Raw genomic sequence first — 23492 nt, 5'->3', positions numbered from 1 at the left:
GATGACCAGTATCAATCATCAGAATATTGTTATTGTATTAAGAATATTGTTATTGGTCATTTCAACTTAATTTCACAATTATGAATCAAGGGCCACAACTTAAAAAGCATACACCTTTCAGCCACACAGCTGGTGTCGTTATTAATCTCGGGGGAGGGGAGTTTGACTGCCGGGCCCAATGCAGCAAAACTTTCGTCTGGCTGGCAGTTGATACTTGTATTAAGAATATTGTTATTGGTCATTTCAACTTGGTTTCAGGTGGTTCCTCTGAAGTTTAACCCGGGGGAGGGGAGGTGTCTGCCGGGCCCAATGCAGCAGAACTTTCGTCTGATGATTGATACTGGTCAAAGAATGGTGTAATTGTTCATTTCAACTTGGTTTCAGGTGGTTACTTTGATGTTTAACCCGGGGAGGGTAGGTGTCTGTCGGGCCGGCCGCGCCCAATGCAACAAAACATTTGTCTGGCGTTTGGTATTGTCTTGTGTTTGAATAGTGCATTAGGGATAGGCCTATTGATAATTTCAACTTGGTTTTAGGTCATTCCTCCGATGTTTAAAGCCATTGGACCCTTTCGGTAAACAGTGTTGTCCAAGGCCCACACTTTGTGTACCACAGCTTGTACATCAAATAACAAACCTGTGAACATTCAGGCCCAATCGGTCATCGGAGTCGGGAGAAAACAACGGAAAAACCCACCCTTGTTTCCGCGCGTTCCGCCGTGTCATGACATGATTGTGTTTAAAATAAATCCGTAATTCTCGTTAACGAGAATTTATATTGTTTTGCTGTTTTCTCAAAATAAAGCATTTCAGGGAATAATATTTCAAGAGAAGTCTTTCACCATTGCCTTCTGTAAACCGTGTAAGTTATTTGTAAATCTGTGAACTTTTTTTTTTTCTGAACCGAAAGGGTCCAATGGCTTTAACCCCGGGGGTGGGGTGGGGGGGGGGGGTCTGGCAGCCCCAGTGCAGCCATATTATGAATCAAGGGCCACAACTTAGAAAGTATACACCTTTCAGCCACACAGCTGGTGTCGTTACGGGCTCTTAACGTTTGAAAAAATACCACCACGACGCCCGGAGTCGGAGCTCCAAAAGGGGGCGATTTTAGCATATTTTAAGAGGCTGTATACTCTAAATTACAGAGAGTTAAATTTAAATCCGTTATAGGATTAAAATAAAAATAAGTCCTAAAGATTTATTTTTAGTCCAAATCGATTTAATAAATCAACAATTATCCGCAGAGTCTATTTTGTTTTTCAATCCTCCAAACGATTAAAAAAGGACGCCAACTTTATGGACAGTGGACCAATCAGCGTGACGCGATTTCGTGACGTATTGCACAAACGTACAACTCAAAACTTTGTCGGCAGCCATTAAAATAAACCGACTGTGTGTGCGCTGTTAAAGTTGGCTACTAGTATAGCCCTGGCGGCCTTACACCTTCGTTTTGTACTACAGTTTTGTTCCTGTGTACAGAGAAAGAGTCCTATATAGGGCTAGCTACTAGTACTACTGCTGTCTGCTGCATGATAAAACGAAACGCGCACGTTCAATTACAAATGTAAACGTACACGAACGATGATCAGTCATTCATAGTCACACAAGTTTCTTCGGTCAGAACAGTCGGCAGTAAGGAGGCAAAACTTTAATATTATTTCATGAGGTAGGTGAATCCAATCTTATGTAGCACTAGTATATCGGATAGGATATGGATAGGTTTTTGCAATGATTGTTTACAGTTTACACGACGATCATGACCTGTGGTAAAAATTATATCTCGACGAAATTATGTTAATGTTATACATTTTATACAACGTCCACGTATATTTTGGTGTTGTATTAAAGTCAGTGTGAACATCGTTGTTTTAACTAAATAAACCAAACATTAACCATTCCAATGGAGAAACGTTATCATGTCCATGGCCATGACCATACTCCGCATAGACAGAGACAACGAACTTGAAGAGGAAAAGAGTGAATTTACGACCGATGTTCACTCAGTTTCCCCCACCAAGTTCATTTTTTCCCAGTGACGACGGCGGACCAGATTTCAGCTCCCTGTTGCATAGGCCCTATACTCTCTCTACATTTCACGAACGTCAGTGTTTTACTGTTAGGTGTTGCTTTTGAGTTTTGTTGGTCACCCAACCTGATAATTAATATATGTAGATAGGGCAATATTTTACAATAGAAACGTCTCTGAGAGAAAGCTGAAGCAGTTTGTGTTCTTAAAATCCGTTATTTTGAGTGTGGGTCAGACTATTCTGAAAAAACAACAACTTTGGAGATCCTTGCTGCAATGAAATCCGGTTATCCAACTGATATCAAACATAATTCACACATCTAATTTGAAGTGGCATTCCCTTGGATACAGAATACAGTTTTGCTTAAAATAAATAATTTGTAGGAGAAAGGTAGTGCATCAGTTAATTCAAAAGCATTTAACAAATTGTTTGTGGCAATATCTTTTTTTTTTAAACAAGTTATTTGAAATCAAGCTAGTGTCGTAACTAGACTGTCTGTGTTCACCCTATCTAGGAAACAAACAAATTGTTTTGTTTTAAAATAAATCTCTCAAATGTGCCCAGAGGCTGTAAACAACTGGTTCGACCACTCGAATCTTCTTAGAATATTTGAATGAAATTGCAGATTTAAACCTTGAGTGATAAACATGTAGCTACAAAACAGAACTTTTCATGTTTATGGACAACATAGGTCAAATGTATGTCGAGGTTTATTGTCGAAACTACTTGTATATTTGAAAATAAAATTTTGAAGGCAAATGTTTTAAAACTGTTGTTTTTACATTGTTTTGTTTTTCCTGCTGGTTCAGAAATCGTGTTTAATGTTTTAATCCCAAGGCAGATTAGAAATGAATCCGAAAGATTGCTAGCATCTAGGTTTAAATCATTCAATGGGTGAAGGTTAAATTTGTAAAGATTTGAAAAAATAAATCCACTGGAATTGATTTAAGTAATCCATCACAGACTTAATTGTTTTAATCTTTTGAAAGATTAATTTTAAATCCACGCAGATTGGTCCCTAACGACAATCCTCGAAAGATTTAAAATTTAATCCTGTGGATTTAAATTTAAATCCTTGTAATTTAGAGTATATCTCGGAAACGATATGAAGTATTTAATTTTTGGTTTGTGTCCATTTTAGCTATAGTGGAACAGTAAGACAAAGTTTCATGTAAATCTGAGCTAATTTGACACCTTGTTAATTTCAACCCATAGGTTTGTGTCTGGCAGGCCTAATGCAGCAGAAAATTTGTCTGGCGGCTGATATTTTTTACTTATTATCATGGTAATGACCATTTCTACTTGGTTTCCTGTGGTACCTAGAATGTTTGATTCAGTCCATTATTTTGCCTCTGTGTTTGGGGTCCATGCGCCACACACAGCGGGGGGGGGGGGGGGGGGGGGGGGTCCTCGGCAGACATCCATATCTGACTACGTCAGGTTATCCACTAAATGTTCCTGTACTCAAATATCTGTACCTCGTTCCTTTAACCAAAGTGCTCTGGGCTGCCGCTCTAATAGAGGTTTATACATTGTATAGCTCTATGATCATAACAAATATACTTAACAGCCTCAAGCCTCTTTAAAAAAAAACGGAAAGTAAGTTTTTTTTTCTCGTTTTTTTTACAGGTAAGCCGTGGAATGCTCGCTTACATGACGTAATGATCCCCAATATAACGCCAATTAAAATTGTGGTTTTTCTAGGATACTAAATATGTTTCTTTCAAAAAGAGCTGAAAAACAGAGAGGACATCCTTAAACCTTTCATGTCTTCATTCACATAAAAAATATGGCTTTATAGACCCTAAAAAAATCTTATTAACTAGAGGTAAACAAACTTTGATAATGGGAGTTATAAGGTGGGCCGGGACGGTGACCGGTCATTGCGGAGAGGTTGTATAAAACATTATGAGAAACGGCTCCCTCTGAAGTGCCATAGTTTTTGAGAAAGAAGTAATGTTCCAAGAATTTGATTTTGAGACCTCAGATTTAGAACTTGAGGTCTCGAAATCAACCATCTAAACGCACACAACTTTGTGTGACAAGATTGTTTTTTTCCTTTCATTAATATCTCGCAAACTCGAAGCACATTGAGCTCAAATTTTCACAGGTTTGTTATTTTATAAATATGTTGAGATACACCAACTGTGAAGGCTAGTCTTTAACTACCAGTAGTGTCCACCGCCTTTAAAGGAGACAATGCGTTCTGTGGAATAAATGACCTGAATAAATGACTGGGAATAACTTGGACAATTAACTCAATCTCAACGCTATTAAACATTTCATGAAACTCTCCTACTATTACAACATATTATTAATATCCATCGTGCCTCAACAACAGTCTAAACATACTTTTTTTTCTAAATTAATCATAATAACACTTTGTGAAGACACTAACACTCTTTTTGTATACGATATACTTTTTGCAAATAATAAACGAGTGACAACTTTCACTTTTCCGACAAACAAAAACACTTTTGGCCTGAATAACATAAGCACTGTATGTCTTAGCCAGGAATTTGGAAAGTGGGAGTGCAAACTGAAAAAGTGGGAGTGTAACCTTAAATCACTATAAAGGGAAAAAAAAGAAACGTGTGACAATACGAGCGCGCAGCGCCAAGTCTGCCCCCCCCCCTCTTAAGGGCCCTGGAAGCTCTGGCTACTGTATGTGCTATCTGGTGGTCTTTGATGCATTTCTGGTACCTATTTCTGTTACAAGTAAACTATTTTGATTTAATTTTTGTTTTGTTTTTAACTTTAATGAGAGCCTTTAAAGCATAGATATTGTAAAGGTGATCGACGTCCGCTATTTAACTCAATAAAATGTTTCTGGGTCAATATTAGGCCAGTTCAAAGCAGTTACTTGGACCACGGAGCTGTGCTTGGACCCATTTAGCATGAAATGATTCAAAAGCGATCAAATAATGCAATACAAGTTTGCTGTCAACAAAATATTTTTTTGTTTTTGCCATGTGTTACTCTTGATACAAATTTTTGCTTAAAGACTAAAAACAAATATGAAGAGGTATTAAAGAAATTTAGAGTTATCATTTACTAATGTTAATTTTTTCTTTCCATTATTGTCCATTCGATTTCAGAACTACAGGCCTAAGGTCAAGAAGCTGATAATAGTTTTTGTATTTATTTTAAACAAATCAATTAATTAACGTAAAACAATGATTCACACAAGTATTTGCAACCATCAACATGCCAAGAGTGATTTACATGTACCATAATTGTTTGCTTAACTTAAACTGACTGATCATGGTAATTAATATTTTTCTTAGTATTTGTTTAGGTTTCATAACGTTTAAGTCTTATAGGTTCCAGTCTGCGGAGAATAAAGAACAAACGGTTACGAAAGACAGTGCCATTTAAGTAGTTCCACTGGGCAAAAAAACGTACCATGCATTAAAAAATGAATTTGGGAGGTCTACAGCAAAACCGACTTGAGATTTGAAAAGAAACATGAACCAGTTTTTGATCCTTTTGAGCGGAAATTAAACATTGTTTTGTCAACTGCATTAACACCCATGAGATGTAAACATTCAAATCCAAAAAAGTCTCGATGTTTCAAACAAACTCTACAACGAACAAATGATGTGCCCTTGAATTTCTAGAAGGAAAAAAGATCGTCATGTTTGCCGCCGTCGAGTTGGGAAAAACTGCGGAACCAATTTACAAAGCAACTGCAGAATATATGCGGTAAAAGGTGCACTGCGCCGCGTGTCACTCAGTTACTGATACTGACGTCATAGTAGAAAAATCCAAAGCGCGAGGTTTGTAGGATCGTGGAGATGAGATTGGTACCTAAAATAATCTGAACGAAAACGCGTGTGAATTCGCCTCTATCATACCACGCGTGCATGGAGTTCATGCTGCCTGCTTATGACGGTCGATGACGACGACTGACTGTTAAAACGAAGTCTGCGTGTCTAGCTTGCGCTGTGTAATTTGCACGTGCGTTGTGTTATGTGTGTTGTGTGCGTTGTGTTTTGTGTAGTCGCAATGTGGTCAGCGTTTTCGAGGCAACTTCAAGTGATTGTTTTATGGTTGCGTCGTTGAAATTTTGATTCAAAAAGAAGAAGGAAATCTGGTAAAACCAAATCTAATTTTACTCACTACTGTTTTTAAACTGTTCAACAACAAAAAAATAATAAAAGAAGTTCAGTAATTTTCACTGAAATTATTCAACAACACGGCTTCACCCAAATTCACCCAAGCCGTGCATCAAATTTTTGCCCGTGTTTTCAGCCCAACTGACCGTGCTAACACGGCGTGCACGGCTCGCTAGCTAACACGTTGAATGGATAAAACAAAGCTAAAAACCACTGGACTGGATTTGACTATTAAAAATTGCACTGAGATTAAAATTTTCACAACGCCTCTAAGATTTAAAAGAAAAACGATCTGGCACTAACTTTCTCTTTAAACTGTTTTCTCGTTCCAAATTTTAAGCAGAGATAAACAATAAAGAAAACAATTTTGTTAGTCTAAAAGTTTGTAAAATGTATTTTCATTCAAATTTTTTAGTGTATAAACGAACATCCAAAGTCACTTTTTGTTTACGTCACAATTTGTCCTTCAGAGAAACAGGTCCTTTGACATATCCAAGTCCCGGACTGTGTACTATTGCATGTATAATCAAAACATTCCAAATGCATCAGCCTATTTGAAAAGAGCCTCGGTTTCATTCCCTAGACTTGTGTATGAAGTTAAAAGGGACACGTTGCCTTGGGTCGGCCGAGTTGGTCTATGAAAAGCGTTTGAAACGTTTGAAATGGATAAATATGGTTCGAAAGATGTTTTGAGTGGAATGGAATGATCCACACAAACATGCCTCGAAATTGCTTGGTTTCCCTTGCTTGACTCCACAAAATGGCGTGCTGTGTTAGTTCAAGGAAAACAATGCCATTCCAAGGCATGTTTGTGTGGATCATTATATTCTACTTTTAAAACATCTTTCTAACCATATTGATTTCAAAACATTGGTTTCAAACACTTTTCAAAGACCAACTCGGCCGATCCAAGGCAACGTGTCCCTTCAAAGGAACCAGAAGAAGAATTCGTCGTGGCGGTACGCCAGTTTAGTTTTACCGTATAGTAAAATAACCAGAGAAGGGAAGTACATCCTGCATGAGGTGCATTGTTACTTTCATTAAATGTAAACCAAGCAACAATAATTTGCAGTAAGAGTCTTCATTGATGTGTATCAAAAGTTTGTTGTTTTAAATGCAATTTGGGTGCAAGCAGATTAGGCTTTAATGTTCCACGACCAGTTGTTAGGTGACAGATTTCAGTTGAATTCTACTGTTGTGGATTAGAACTTGCTAGAAATTATGCTCGTTTTGATCAGTGATTTTATCAGGGGATTCGATTCAATCAAAGTTATTTGTTGTTTGAACAGATAAGGCTTTAATGGTTTCACAATCAGATGTTAATTGGTTTCAATAATTGAATTGTATGCTGATGTAAAGCATGGCCAGAAATAACGCTTGCTTATGATCAGGGAGTTTGGATAACTGTTTGCAGGACAAAACTTAAGGTTTTTTGGTCCCATTGTAGACGATGGTTAAAGTTTGCAATCAGAGAAGTGTGGCTGTACGTACCTCTAGGTGAGGGCGTGTCAGAATTCTTTGGCGTGAATTGTTAGTATTATTGAATTCTGGAAATACTGGTGTAACTGGATGGCTAGGAATGCCTGTTTATGATCAGTATTTGAATAGCCACCTGCGGAACAAAATTTCATTGGTTATTTTGGTTCTGTTTGGGTTGGAAATTAACTTTCAAAAGGAGTCCATTCTGTAGTTTACCTCATTAGTAGAGGGGTTTGAAAGTTCTTTTGTTGGAATTTTGATGCTATCTTGAACTGGTGTGAATAAGTTTTTGAAGTCAACCTATTTTAAGCAGCACTCTTGTATTTTGAAGCCTTAGTGGCATACTTGAGTAAGAAATGCTGTTTGAGATTTAGTAGTCGACCATTTGAGGTTGGCAGTAATTTTGATTGATTCGTAAGAAGGTGTAAGTTTATCCTTGACACATAAGAGAAGGGAATGGATCTACGGATTGGATCCTTAGTAAATAGTAAAGAAGGTGCTGAGATTCATTTTGACAGTGTAAGATTACACAAAGATGTGTTTCTTTCTGTTACATGAAACAAGGTTTATTTAGTACATTGCCTTGGTTTTGTCAATTTATATATACTTTTTTTTAGTGTGCACTATCGATGTACTATTGTGTTGTTTACATGTAATCTATATTTTACGTATAGTTTAATACCGTTCAGAGTGTTATAAAGTTACTCGAAGTATGGCTATGACGGTCTGACTTGGCTGACCTCTGTGCAAACCCATTTCTGGTTTAGAGTTTCGGTTGGTCATTGAGGGCGCATGACTTCAAGCGGGGAAGATTGTCGGGAAATGAAATTTACCCTCAATATATGTTATAGAATTACTAAATCCTTGCTTTTAAGATGAAGTTCATTTCAGAACTTCATCCAAAATCCTCACAAAAGAGTACAAAAACTGCCGTCCAAAGGTTATTATACATTGTATCCACATGTTTCCACAAGGGTAACGTAAATATAAAATATTCTAATACAAAGTGACCACCTGAAGGCAGGTTAATCATAATGATTTCTAAACAAACACACTACTTAGAGACTTTTTCCATATGTTCCCACCAGGTTGACTTAAATGCATGGAAATACGGAGTGACAAGCTTATTAGAGCAATTTCTATGTAAACTCATTGTTTTAAGGGAGTTTTCAGAGAAAACCCACTTCCTTATTGCTATACATTCTCTTGGTCGATTGGAAAGGTTTAGTGTCCCTCAAGGACTGCTAGTCCTGAGCCATGGCCTTTACAGTGACTTTGTGGGTCAAGTTGAGGTAAATTGATACAAGGAGAAAATCCTCTGTCAGCGATTAGTAGTGACCAATGGCAAACATCCAGTTCAAACTTACTTGTATACATATTCAGTGAACTTTCAAACTAACCAATTGAAGATTGGTCTAGCGTCAGTGACTGGTAAAGTTAGGGGTTTAAAAGGCGATGCACAGAGGATCAGGAGTCATTCTGAATTGCTGAACTCGTTTTCTTCAAATCTGAATTCGTGAGGAGCTTTCTTATAGCCGTACATCAGGGTGAGTTTTTGATCTTAGATGTTTTAAGTTGTAGTTTTAACAGTTAGTAATTTTGGAGTTGATATTTTATTGTACTGATTTTTTCGTATTTCTTGTGTTTAAATGTGAGTTAACTCTAGTAAAAATATAACACTTCCTCAAGAAACTTGTGTTCAATCCAAATATCTAGAATATTGTGACTGTGTTTATGTTAACCTTTCTTACAATAAGGAGAAACAATGTTAGGTTTTACTGAGATGGAACTGATTGTTTTGTTGTCTCATGCTTCAATTGTATTGAGAGTTACTCCATTTTATTCTTATATAGCTTCCATATCAGCCTGAAAATGGTCGTGCTGATGGTGATGTGTTAAAAAGAGAAGCATTGGCTGAAAGTGTTCAGGTTAGCTTCTAACTTCTTGTATTAACTTGATTATTCATATTTATCTCTTGCATTTCTTCTAATTTAAAGTGGTTTACAGTTAAACTCTACTTTGAGAGAAATGGTTTTGATTGAGATTTGTTAAATCAAATTGCTTTATTTTGTGGTAATATTGTTGTTAATGTTTATTGTATCACACTGCACCATAGTTCAAAGAGTTGTATCTATTAGCATCACAATGTGTTTATGTTGGCCTTGTGCATGTAGTAAAGCATAAATCCATATGTGAATCCTGGATTTTGAGGACAAGGACAAAGCTCTAACAACTATCCAAAATTGTTAGTAATTTGTCATGTATAAGTAAAAGTGACTGTTTTATGGTTTGTTTTGATTCTCAGTGAAGGTTGTTCACAAAGTGACCTTTGAACTACTGGTGTACTGTGTTTAGCTCAGTTTGTGATAATTTATTTTTTATTTATTTTATTTTAATTCTTCAGAAAAAAAAAACCCCAAAACCCCAATAAAACAAGCACAGGCCGTCCAGGGAAGGGCAAAAATCCAAAAACTGTCATCAAAAAAGATGTGCTCTCCCAGACCTAGCTCATAAAAAAATACACAATATATACTATACATTAAACATTCTAAAACTGCAGTAAAAGTTTAAACAAAAGATGGCAAGTAAAAAGCAATAACACAAGGTACTTTTTCAAAATGTCCACAGATTCACAACAAACCTACAGGGCCCGAAGACAATGACAGTAGAAAGCCTCCCCCGAAATACCATACACCGAGGAACTGCAGCCCCTGAGAAATGAGCAAAACAAGTCACAAAACATATTTCGTCTCAGTGAGATGAACATTATTTGAGCATACAAAAACCCATCAACCAGCCATGATATTATACCAAAACATCACATAGCTGGCCAATACGACCCTACACGCCAAAACTGAGACGAAAATTAACTCTGCGACATTGCCCCACCCATCCCCAAAAAACCACAGCACACCAGCAAGCAACATTCCAAGGGAAGCCCTTCACCATCACCATCCCCAAACCCTGCAAGCTCAATGTAAATCCGTGAACACCATAATTTCTGTTAGAAAAAAGTACATTAGGCAGCTAAAAAGTACATAGACCCTTCAATATTGTCAAAAAAATAAGCAGAAACACCAATACAAGTTAAAATGGGGGGGGGGGGGGTAATAAAATAATAACAAAGACAATAAAAAGATGAAATATAAATGTGCACATGTAAAAATTAAACTCAAGGAAAGACCAAGGCCAGTTGAACCAATGTATTAAAAACGTAAAAAAACTACCGGACCGAACCAAACTGAACTTAGTTTGCTAAATTATCTCGCAAGATGGAACGAAACGTCTGAAAGGAATGAAGAATTAAAGAGTTTCGGGTTTGTGATTGAGTTCAGAAAACGCTTTAGGACAACGAATAACCGCAGAAAATTTATAAAAATCTGTTCTAGGTTTACCGTGATGGAAAGTAAGAATGTCAGAGTGCCTACTGTTGATCTTAAAATTGCTAAGAAAATTACAACCAGAATAAGATGTATTAAAAACCAACTGCTTGGCAATAAAAGATTAGTTTAAAAAATCTCTACGTTTAGATAAAACCATCAATCCCAATGCATTTACTCTGTCCAGGTAGGACTGCTCCATATATCTTTGACGCAAAATCATCCTGCTAGCCCTAGGTTGAATTCCTTCGAGTATGTCAATATGTTTCCTTTTGTGTACCCACCAAACAGGTGAACAATATTCCATAGTAGGTAAAACTAGTGATTTGTACAGGTGTAGGGCAACTTCAGGATTGCAATTGCCAACTATCATCCGAATCAGTCCTATCATATGGTTACATTTAGAAACAGTTTCCTTGACCTGGAGATCCCAAGATAAATTGCTCTGTACAGAACACCCGAGCAGCTTCAAAGAATCAACACATTCAAGTGGAGCTCCATTTAATCGATAACATGGTTTTGGGAGGTGTCTCCAGGACAAGCGAACAGTTTTACATTTATCTGGATTTAACCTCAGGGAGTTAGACTTAGCCCAGTCCGCTATAGTCATTAAGTCATTTTGGAGATCTGGATCACAACTATGAGAGTACACATTCCTAAATATAAAATGTCATCAGCATACTGGACAATACTGGATGACAAATGAAGCTGGAGATCGTTGGCATAAAGTACAAAAAGCAAGGGGCCAAATACAGATCCTTGAGGTACCCCTGAGCTAACTGATAGCCAATTGGATGAGACTCCCTTATACAAAACACGTTGCACACGGTCCAAAACGAATGAGTTTATCCAGAGAAGGGCAGTGGCACTTATGTTGTAGCACAAACGAAGTTTCTTGATGAGTAAGTCATGAGAAATTGTATCAAATGCTCGACTGAAATCCAATGATACAAGGTCGACAGCTGGAACTTTGGAATCCAGCGATGATAGCCAGTCATTAGTAGCAGAAACTAACGCCATGGTGCATGACCTCCCAGGCAAGAAGCCATGTTGTTGGGAAGCAATGAGTCCATGGTACTGACAGTGATCCAGGAGCTGCTTAACCACGACTTTTTCTAACAGTTTACAAACAATAGATGTCAGTGAAACTGGTCTGTAGTTGAGCATACTTGCTTTATCACCACGCTTGTGTACTGGCACAACATTAGCATGTTTCCACTGAGGGGATACAGCCAATACTGAGAGAGTGATTGTAAAAGTTAGTCAAAGCAGGTATGATTGCAGGAGATGCTAACTTCAACATTTGTGTGGTAATACCATCTGGACCATGAGCTTTACCAGGTGGAAGCTTGTTGATTTCACTGGCAATCTGAGCCCTTGTCACAAACAGATTTGTGAGTTGAGGAAAGTCTAACACAGGGGCAGTGTTGCAACAGGCGTCCGACGCGTTGTCAAGAAGCTAGCGAATAAATCGTTAAATCCATAAGCGATCTTGCCAGGGTCCTGAATCTTAGCACCATTGACTGAAAGAGAGTCGGCGGCATCTGAAGATTTGCGTTTGTTCTTAACGAAAGACCAAAAGGACTTGCGGTTGTCTTTTTTCTTGAAAAGCTGCGTGACATAATCGCTGTATGCTTTTTTAGAGGTGATACAAACTTTATTCCTGATGAGCTTATATCTATTCCAAACTCCCTCAGTTCTTGATCGACGAGCCTTCTTAAAAAGTCTCCGTTTTTCCTTGATAAGTTTATGCAGCTCTCCAGTGATCCAGGGTTTCACTTTCCTTCGACACCGACATTGAGGAATATATTCACGTACACAGGCAAAAAAAAAGTCGGTGAACTCTGACCATGCCTTATCTATGTCAGAATAGTCAATCAAATCCCATGACGTCATAGAAATCAGGTTGTGAAAATGATCAATATCAGTTGTTATGATATTGATAAAGTTCTCTGAGCAGTTTGGGAAGCTTACCGGGTGAGCCTCGAATCTTGAAAGTCACCATATTATGGTCGGAGTTGCCGATACCAGCTTCCAATACAAACGTCACGCAGACGATCCAGACGCGAGGTGAAGATCAAATCGAGGATGGTGTTCGATGAAAAATCAGCGGACGATCTAGTTACTTCATGAACTAGTTGGTCAAGGCAAGTAGCATATCTGTGAGGTTTTCCAAGGTGGACCTCAGGTGACCAGTGTTGCTAGGTGACCAACCAGTCAATATTGAAATCACCCATTAGAATTACACCGGCAAATGAGTCCAAACCAAGATGGCTCAACACATTCTCTAGATCATCGATACTGGTGCTATCTAAAGAGGGCGGTCTGTAATATGCCCCACATAGCCATTTTTCAGATCCAATAACTTGTTGAACAAACACGATTTCTATTTCAGTTTGAGTATCAGGCAAATCAACAGCTGTAGGTTGAAGACCGTTGGAGATGGCCAGCATCACGCCTCCACCATGCCGATTCCGATCCTTTCGAAAAATGGTGTTACTGTTGTCATTTAATATTACTGAAGAAGGTATTGACGAGTCCAACCAGGTTTCAGTTACAGCCACAAAAGACAGTTTCATGGAGGACAATAGAGTGTTGAATTCGGCCATCTTGTTTTTTAAGCTCCTAGAGTTTAAACAGGCACACAATATGTTGCTGTGAGAACCCCGGTCAATCATAGATGAATGTTCCGACGACAAGGTACTTTCAATAGTCTCATCAGTGTTCGTACTTGAAATAGTTGATTCCAAAAATGAGTCGGAAAATTGGGGTAGAGCAGGTTCCACAAAACCAAGGTTCATCAGAAAGGTCATATAAACGGGCATATTCAATGTTAGACATACCTTCGCACTTGATGTGAAACCAAGATTGACACGTTGCACACAGTAGGCCCATTTGATTTCACAGGTTTACAGCAATCTCCACAAGGAAACTTGTAGTTGGGACCGGGGTTTAGTTCTACGCCCCACATACCAAGATGGCGACACACAAAGCCTGAAGAAAGGCAGAGTGCTTGGTGCTACAAAGGTGCAGTGTAATGTAATAATGATGTGTATTCTAAACCCTTGTTTTCTATTTTACTCTCTATTTTACAGGGGTCTGTTTATTTAGTCTGTTTTCTATATTAGGTTGTTTTGAATATCCTTTTCGAGTCTAGTTCAGATCAACGTTGAGGTCTGTATCAGTTTAAGTCCATTTGAATAAAGTCTTTGAACAGTGGTAAGTCAAAACAACTGTTTTGTGTGCATCTGTAGAGTCGTATTGAGTTTACCCGTTGAGACCCTGAGTGAAACCACGCTAAACCAATAATCCGAGGTTTGATTATTATACGACATTTACATTAAACTTACACGGGTTGAAGATAAAGATAGTTTTTGAGAAATCTATGAGTATAACAAGTCACAAAAATAATTTTCGTCTCAGGAGACAAAAACTATTTCAGCATTTAAACTGTATTTCCGCGACGTTGTTTTACTCATTCCTCAAAAAACTTCAGCACCTCAGCAAGTAATATTTTACGGTTAGCTTTCTACTAAAATGATCTTCAAACGAAAGTTTAACGTAAATCAAAGGACATTGTGTTTTGTGTTACAAAAGGTACCCAAATCCTCTAACTCTTTGTGAAATCCACCCTGCATGCATTCTTCTTATAATGTTGATTGATTGCATGGTCAGATTTACATAGTGTCATGATTTACCGACCTTGTAGTAGTGGGCACCAGCATTTTATCCATAATGCACTTGCGCCAGCATCGATGGTACTCCCTGCTCCGTCCTTCTGTTCCTCCTCGGCCCACGAGCTGAAGATAGAGGCTGCCCTCGTGTGAAGTGTGTGCATCAGGTCCAATAACTGATAATAATATCGAAAATTTGAAAAATAACAGAAAAATTGCTTTGAGTTTCAATAGTTACAAAGATAATATTTCAAAATCAAGTTTGCTTTAAAGGAACATTACAGAACTGGTAGAAACAAAAATCGTGAAGATCACAGATTTACATAAAACTTACACGGTCTAATTCTGATAATAGTTGAAAATATCCCATGAAATATTTCTGTCTGAAATGTCATGCATGTATTTGATGAGAAATAAATAATCTAACTTTGCGTTCGGAGTTTATCGCTCAGTGAGTGTTTTATTCATATTTATTTCGGCATCAATACAATGCAAAACTTGTAATCGGTTTTTCACTATTCTCTCGTGACCCAGATGGCCGATCGATCTCAAACTTCTACTGGTTTGTCAGTCTATGTATATGGTGGATTACATAAAGTGCTCACACTGCCAGCAACTATTTTATTAGCAAAAACCCATTCTGTAATGTTTCTTTAAACGAAATGATAGTTGGTTAATGACAGTCAGGTTGGCTCAGTGGTTTCTTTCCCTGCCTTTCACCTCTGCGGACCCCGGTTCGATTCCCCAAACTGAGCCTTGCATGTAGATTGGATTTACGTGTAACAGTCTCTACCCGACTGCATGGGATTTTCCTATAGGGATTTTCCTCCCACGTCTAAAACTGAAATTTCTTCATTGGCTTCTTTACAAAAAGTTGGTGTGATGTTTCCATTTGGATGCTTTGTCAACTACATATAATTCAATAGGAGACTTTAAGGATGCTGGTGGCAGCAGCATAACGGTCCATTTTTGCAGCTCTGAGCATGCGCGCACATGCTCAGTATTGCACACGTAGGTCTGAGAGCGCGCAGACCTGTAAAAAAGGACCGTCCAAAAGTCTCACTGGTAATACTTTCATTGACGACCAACAGCCCAATTATCAATGAGGAAACCCTTCTTTTTTAAATTCAACCAATCATCAGCCACTATTCTGAAAAAGTAATCCCTTCCTAAGCGTTCAACCAATCAAATCACATTACCTAGACCGAATCAACCAATCACCTCCCACAATTTGCAGTGAGTTATTATCCAACCAATTAAATAAAACTATTAAGAGCAAATCAACCAATCACTGACCTGTATTGAGAGTGAGTGATATCCACCAGGCGGCCCTTCATCCTCTCCGTCTTCTATGTCACACATCAGAGACATCTTTACCGGGACAGAGTTCGTCTTGGCCATGTTCTTCTTATGCTTTTGGTTCCGCGACAACTTGGAGTTTTTCCGATCTTTGGATGGCTCAGGTTTCCTCTGTCTGTCGTCTTTTAACTTTCCTGAAAATTCAACAAAAGTCAGGGCAGAAATGTCAATTGTGCAAAATGGTACTTATCTACATGTATAATCTACATGAGATGAAGGTGACTTTATAAGGTGGTCACGCAGTATGTTCACCTCTTGTGTTTGTTCTGATGGTTTTATTTAAGTGTATGACCCCATTTGAACTTGACTTCCAGTTTAAACCGGAAGTTGAAATTTTATATCGCTTAAAATGTTATACTCGCTGGCGTGCTGTAGTTTTTGAGAAATGAGTAACAATGTCCCATACTTTTCTCTTTTTTTTTGTCTGAGGAGACGAAACTTTTTTAGCATGTACAACAGATTTACATGACACTCTTGAAAACATTGCTGTGAACTTTCTGGGTTTTTTTTTCAAAAACTTGTCAACCAATGAAGCTGAAACTTCTACATGTAAATCATATTTCATACATCTTTGTGTACAATGAGCAGGGTTTCATGTGAAAGTGTCGTGGCCGAGTGGTTAAGAGCTCCAAATTCAAACTCTGGTGTTTCTGATCAGCAGAGTGTGGGTTCGAATCCTCAGCCGTGACACTTGTCCTTATGCATACACTTGACCTTTGCTTCGTCCTTTGGATGGGACGTAAAGCTGTGGTCCCATGTGTTGTGTAATGCATGTAAAAGAACGCAGTGCATGCACTTATCGAAAAGAAAAGGGGTTCGTCCCGGTGTTCCTGGCTGTGGCTGCTGTATGCGCCGTAGCACCATGTAAACCATTACATGGAGTGCTAAGGATTAGGTCTCATAATTTCAAAATCTTTGTTCCACTCACCTTGCAGTAAAAATAATTGGTGCTTTATATCCTTTTGAAAAAGGCGCGTTAATAAATATTATTATTATTATTATTATTATTATTATTATTATTATTATTATTATTATTATTATTATTATTATTATTATTATTATTATTATTATTATTATTATTATTATTATTATTATTATTATTATTATTATTATTATTATTATTATTATTATTATTATTATTATTATTATTATTATTATTATTATTATTATTATTATTATTATTATTATTATTATTATTATTATTATTATTATTATTATTATTATTATTATTATTATCATTATTATTATTATTATTATTATTATTATTATTATTAAATCATACTTCATACATCATCGTTTACAATGAGTAGGGATTCATGTCATGACCAAAAAACTTCATCTACAAAAGGTATCAAAACCCTTTAAAAATGCTTCTGCTTTTTAAGAACCAAAGGATCCCTACCTCCATTCACGGTAGCCTCTACAAAGCTCCTGATGGCATGGACACACGACTCAAAGTTTGACGGAGTAACGTGAGCAGCATCTCTGACGAGGAACGCCAGAGACTCGCAGCATTTCATCAAGGCCTTAGTGTCGTGGTGACTCAACGTTTGGTCCAGGGCAATCTTGAACTGATTGTGAGGTTTGGTGACATCTTTGGAGTGGGAACTTCTGTTGGAGCTGTCCTGGTTCACCTACAGAGGGGGGGGGGGGAGGCAAAAGAATTTAGAGTGTCATGTTCGAGCATTTTAGAAGTCAAGCTTAAGTCATCGGAGTGTGGGTTGGAATCCGGGTCATGATACTTGTGTCCTTGAGCAAGATGCTTTACTATAATGGCTTCTCTTCACCCAGGGTTATGGGTACCTCAGAGGGTACCTCAGACAGTACCTCAGAGGGTAGAGGTTGATATTGTGTATGAAAGAGCATTTGGAACGCAGCTTAAGGTGGTAAGGGATCTGACTTGCACCCAGAACAGAGATATTGACAAATAGGGAGACTGCCAAAATAGGGCTAGATACATTCTGTAGCTCAGTTGGTAGAGCGTCGACGTATTAAACTGAAGGTTGCTGGTTCAAATCCTGCCCAAGTAAATTTTTACTATCAAAACTGTTCAACTAATAAATTAGATAACTATTTGACTACAAGAATAGTATTGTTAAAACTTACTTTTATGACCCTATCATCCGACAATGTGGAGACGTCCGGCTCACTGATTGTTCGATGTGGTTTATTATGTTTGAAGAGAGCACTGTCCGAGATGTATCCTTGGTCTGATGCGCCGCTGACACTATACCCACCGAGACCTCGCTGTCTGATTGCGCTCCTAAAAGAGATTAGATTATATTAGATTGGATTAAATTAGATTCCTTATGTTTGAAGAGTTCACTGTCCGAGGTATATCCTTGGTCTGACACTACCCAACTCACAAATCCTGAACTAAGCACCAGTGGAATCAAACCACTCACATCTGCTCTCATGGTAGTAGTACAAGAAAATTGCTGCTATACCGAGAGAACTGTGTGTCAATCTGAAGTGCTTTGTTTAGTTACAAACAGTGAGTAACAACAGACAAACTTTAAAGGCAGTGGACACTATTGGTAATTGTCACAGACTAGCCTTCACAGTTGGCGTATCTCAACACATGCATAAAATAACAAAAAAAAAACGTGAAAATTTGAGCTCAATCGGTCATCGAAGTTGCGAAATAATAATGAACGAAAAAAAAACCACCCCTGTCACACAAAGTTGGTTGATTTTGAGACCTCAAATTCTAAATCTGAGGTCTCGAAATCAAATTCGTGGAAAATTATTTCTTTCTCAAAAACTATGGCACTTCAGAGGGAGCCGTTTCTCATAATGTTTTATACAACCTCTCCGCAATGACCGGTCACCGTCCCGGCCCACCTTATAACTCCCATTATCAAAGTTTGAGGTCTCGAAATCAAATTCGTGGAAAATTACTTCTTTCTCGAAAACTATGGCACTTCAGAGGGAGCTGTTTCTCACAATGTTTTATACCATCAACCTCTCCCCATTACTTGTCACCAAGAAAGGTTTTATGCTAATAATTATTTTGAGTAATTACCAATAGTGTCCACTGCCTTTAAAGACCAGTAGGCCTAGACCTTTATCATGATGCCTCTATCTTGGTCTTGTTCCTCGTATCAAATAATAATATTGAATGCTAATAATCATTTTAAAAATAGGAACCAGACTATTGAGTTCTTCCAGCCTTGGTTCGGTAACATTGATATCAATGGGAGAATTTCAAGATGGCTGCACCGTGATAAAGGTCTATTCTCACCTGGTGTATAATGATATATGCATAAAATAACAAATTTATGAAAATTTGGACTCAATTGGTCATTTTAATGTAAGAGAATAATAAAAGAAAAAATAATCTTCTGCACAAAACTTGTGTGGTTTCAGATGCCAAATAAAACGCTTCATCAGACCTGAAGTCTTTTATTGTTACTTTACAGGGAGCTGATTCTCACAACGTTTTACATTATCAACAGCTCTGCATTGCTTGTTACCAAGTAAGTAAGTTTTAACGATAGCAACTATTTTGAGTAGTTACCAATAGTGTCCAGTGCCTTTAAGCGAGAAACATTACTTTACAGGAAGCTGATTCTCGGAATGTTTTACATTATCAACAGCTCTGCACTGCTCGTTACCAAGTAAGTAAGTTTTAATGATAGCAACTATTTTGAGTAGTTACCAATAGTGTCCAGTGCCTTTAAGCGAGAAACATTACTTTACAGGGAGCTGATTCTCAGAATGTTTTACGTTATCAACAGCTCTGCACTGCTCGTTACCAAGTAAGTAAGTTTTAATGATAGCAACTATTTTGAGTAGTTACCAATAGTGTCCAATGCATTTAAGCGAGAAACATTACTTTACAGGGAGCTGATTCTCAGAATGTTTTACGTTATCAACGGCTCCGCATTGCTCGTTACCAAGTAAGTAAGTTTTAATGAGAGCAACTATTTTGAGTAGTTACCAATAGTGTCCAATGCATTTAATTTACAACTTGCAGTGGAAGAGCATTGTAGTGCTGCAGAGTAGGAATGCTATAGGCTGATGTTGCTTTGCTACCTTCTTCCGTTATGCATGTCATGATGGACATGTGCAATCTGTACTGGGCCGACTTCCTCAGTTTACATTAGTTTGGATACTTTACAGTGAGGGAAGATGGTTGGGACAGAAGTCTGCCTAAACTTGTAGTCTTTGGTCGAGGTTCAAATTTATCCTAGTCAAAGTGCACCTGTAAACAAATTGAACAAAAACATAACCATTAATAAATATATTTGAAGGAACAACATGTGGCCACAAAAGATTCTGAGAACATGTTTTACCTTTTCCAAAAACTCAAAAGATAATCATGATAATTAAAGTTTACCAGAAATGGTCAGTTCACAAGTACAGTATTCAGGCTTTGATGGTTGATTTTCAACAAATAAGTAAATTTGTTCCACTATATTCCATAAAATTTGTATATTCAATGTCAGAGACGGCCATTTATGCAGCAGATCATACACCACCATTAGAAATATTCAATGTTTTTAATAAGGAAATCAATGTGTGGTGAACAGGTTTTCAACTAGTGGTTTAATCCCAACGAGGCCTGGTTCTTGATAATTTTACCGAGACGAAGTCAAGGTAAATTATAAAGAACCAGGACTCGGCGGGTTTTAACCACTGGTTGAAAACCGATTCAACACACTTTGATTCCCATTCATAAATACCTTTTCGGTCAAAAACATCATCACTTTTTGGTCAAAAAGTAAAATAAATGCAAAAATTATAATTGTTAAATGAATTCTTTCAACACAACACCCCTCCAGCTATGAAATGGTAGAGCCCTCTGCCGCCCTCGCGTAAACTACTCCCTATGTATAAGGGAATGCTGTGGGCGTCGCGCGTATCGCGTGATATGGCACAACTGTTTTAGCCGTTGCTCTCGACCAATAGGAATGAAGAAACTGTCTTATAAGAACAGGTGCAAGGTCGCTTGTCACGCCCATGAATTAACACTTTTTACCGGTCATAAACAAAGGTTTATACATACCCACGTGACGCGCTCTCCACCAATAGGAATAGCGAAACTGTCTGAGGTATTTATGAATGAACAATCAATATTTTACAATTTTGTATGTGATACTGAATGGGTTAAATATTAAATGGTTGGGAGTTGAACAAGGATAACGTAATACTTGAGCGAAATTTGAACCAACGACCTCCGGATATCCTTGTTTTGGGGTGCCAGTCATGTAGAAGGGGCAACAAAGGGATCACCTTATTGGAAAGGGACTACTTATTTCCAATATTAAACAAGGCAAAGGGATGCATGGCTTCTGACTGGCAACTCCCAATTCCTCAATTTGTAAGGATTCTGAGGATCACACATCAGAAGTTCCACCCAAAGGTTATTTAAAACAAAAAGTCTTTATGTTTAAAATTCACAAAATTATGTATGTTTACAAACATAATCCGTAACTTCGAGTGAACATGTGTCAACAATGTTCTATTTTACTCATACCAAGCGGTGTACAGTGACACCTTTGGTATCTTTCAACTGCATGTTTCAGTGGCTTGCTGAACAAAACCCTAAATGCTCAAAGTGGTCTTAGAATATGAAATGCATTGTTGAGCAGTTCGGTACAATGTTAACCATCACTTGTCTTCAATTGCTGTGAACTTGTTGTTGAAAGTTTATTTTTTAACTTACACAGTTTGAAGGTAAATGACAGTAGAAAGCTTCCCTTGAAATTTTTACTTACTGAGGTGCTGTAGTTTTTGAGAAATGAGTAAAACAAATAATTTTCGTCTCAGTTTTAGCATGTTAAATAGTTTTAACCAGTTATGCTATGTTTATGGCATAATATCAAAACTGGTTAATGGGTTTTTACATGCTAAAATAATTTTCGCCTCACTGAGAAGAACATTTTGTGACTTGTTTTAGAAATTTTTCAAAAATTACAGCACTTCAGCGAGTTATAATTTATGAGAAGCTTTCTATCATCATTATCTTCAAACCCTGTAAGTTTAATTTTAAAAAATGGCTGGACCTTTTGAAAATAAAATTGATGCTTCATCCTAGTTCAGGATTTTTAAGTCGATGTTGAAAATTTGTTTGGTCATTAATCTGTTTTAAGATTTGATTTGGTTCGCTTTAGGGAGGTCTGATATTTTGAGCATGACCTTGCCTAACAGTAAATGAAGTACACTTTTCATCTAAAAATCTTATTCTCATAAGATTGGTACACACTTCATAAAAGATTCTTAAAAAGACATTCTGAAAATCTTATAAGATTATTTAAGGTTTCTTACAAGTTTCTGGTGTAATTCTTTTAAGATCTTACTAATTTACTAATTTACAAATAAAATACTTATAAGAAAATTATAAGAATTTGTTAATAAGATTCTTATATGTAGGTTTCTTAAAAGTTTCTTATTAGAGTATTTCATTGACCAATCACAGCCACACAAAGCATAGCCTTGCCTGTAGCGTCATTTTGGGTAACAATGATGAAACCAGGCTTAAACGTTGAAAAAGGCTAACAGATATAGGTTAAAGCAGTGGACACTATTGGTAATTACTCAAAATAATTATTAGCATAAAACCTTTCTTGGTGACGAGTAATGGGGAGAAGTTGATGGAATAAAACATTGTGAGAAACAGCTCCCTCTGAAGTGCCATAGTTTTCGAGAAAGAAGTAATTTTCCACGAATTTGATTTCGAGACCTCAGATGAAGAACTTGAGGTCTCGAAATCAACCATCTAAACGCACACAACTTCGTGTGACAAGGGTGTTTTTTCTTTCATTATAATCTCGCAACTTCGATGACCGATTGAGCTCAAATTTTCACAGGTTAGTTATTTTATGCATATGTTGAGATGCACCAACTGTGAAGGCTAGTCTTGGACACTTACCAATAGTGCCCCCTGCCTTTAATATCACACTCAATTGTTGCTATCACCTGACCATCAGAAGTGTTTCAAGTTTACTTTAAAGGGACACGCTGCTTGGGTAAGGCAACTTGGTGCATAAAAAGCATTTATGTTTTTTTAATGAAACGCGTATGGTAAGAAAGATATTTTATAAGTAGAATATAATGAGCCACAAGAATATGCCTCCAAATCGTGTGGTTTCCTTTAACTTTGCAAAATTACATGTTCAACCATTTTGTGGGGTACAAAATTTGACCCCCACAAGCTTGCTAGTCCCGTTAGTTGCGGGGGATAATGTGCTTAGTTATATTCTACTTTCAACCATATGTATTTATAAACGGTTACAAGCGCTTTTCACAAGATCAGTTATATTTTGAAGTTAAATGAGAATGTTGTCTCACCTCTATTTTCTCTATGAGCAGATAAATAGCAGGAATGTCAAAACAGAATCCTTTTCCTGTTGTCTTCTTCCTTCCTAGTAACTCGGTGATGCTGAACCTTGAAATGTGACCTAAAGTAACAAACACATAATACTACTCATTAAGAACTATTGTTAGTGAC

General features: G+C 37.4%; 1 protein-coding gene across 1 annotated transcript in view; it reads right to left on the bottom strand.

The window, feature by feature from the left end:
- Window positions 1–23492, bottom strand: part of LOC139945874 (SET domain-containing protein 9-like) — a 45727-nt gene that overhangs the window by 7969 nt on the left and 14266 nt on the right. The window contains exons 3-8 of the mRNA XM_071943375.1: window positions 23333–23442; window positions 19980–20243; window positions 18143–18299; window positions 17439–17670; window positions 15974–16170; window positions 14706–14853 (exon numbers count right to left, since the gene is read on the bottom strand). Coding sequence (XP_071799476.1) covers window positions 14706–14853; window positions 15974–16170; window positions 17439–17556 — 463 coding nt within the window. The 5' untranslated portion in view covers window positions 17557–17670; window positions 18143–18299; window positions 19980–20243; window positions 23333–23442. The remainder of the gene's footprint in view (window positions 1–14705; window positions 14854–15973; window positions 16171–17438; window positions 17671–18142; window positions 18300–19979; window positions 20244–23332; window positions 23443–23492) is intronic.

This window comes from Asterias amurensis, chromosome 13 (genome assembly GCF_032118995.1).
Source record: "Asterias amurensis chromosome 13, ASM3211899v1".
Taxonomy (NCBI): domain Eukaryota; kingdom Metazoa; phylum Echinodermata; class Asteroidea; order Forcipulatida; family Asteriidae; genus Asterias; species Asterias amurensis.
This window is presented reverse-complemented; position numbering and strand designations above follow the sequence as displayed.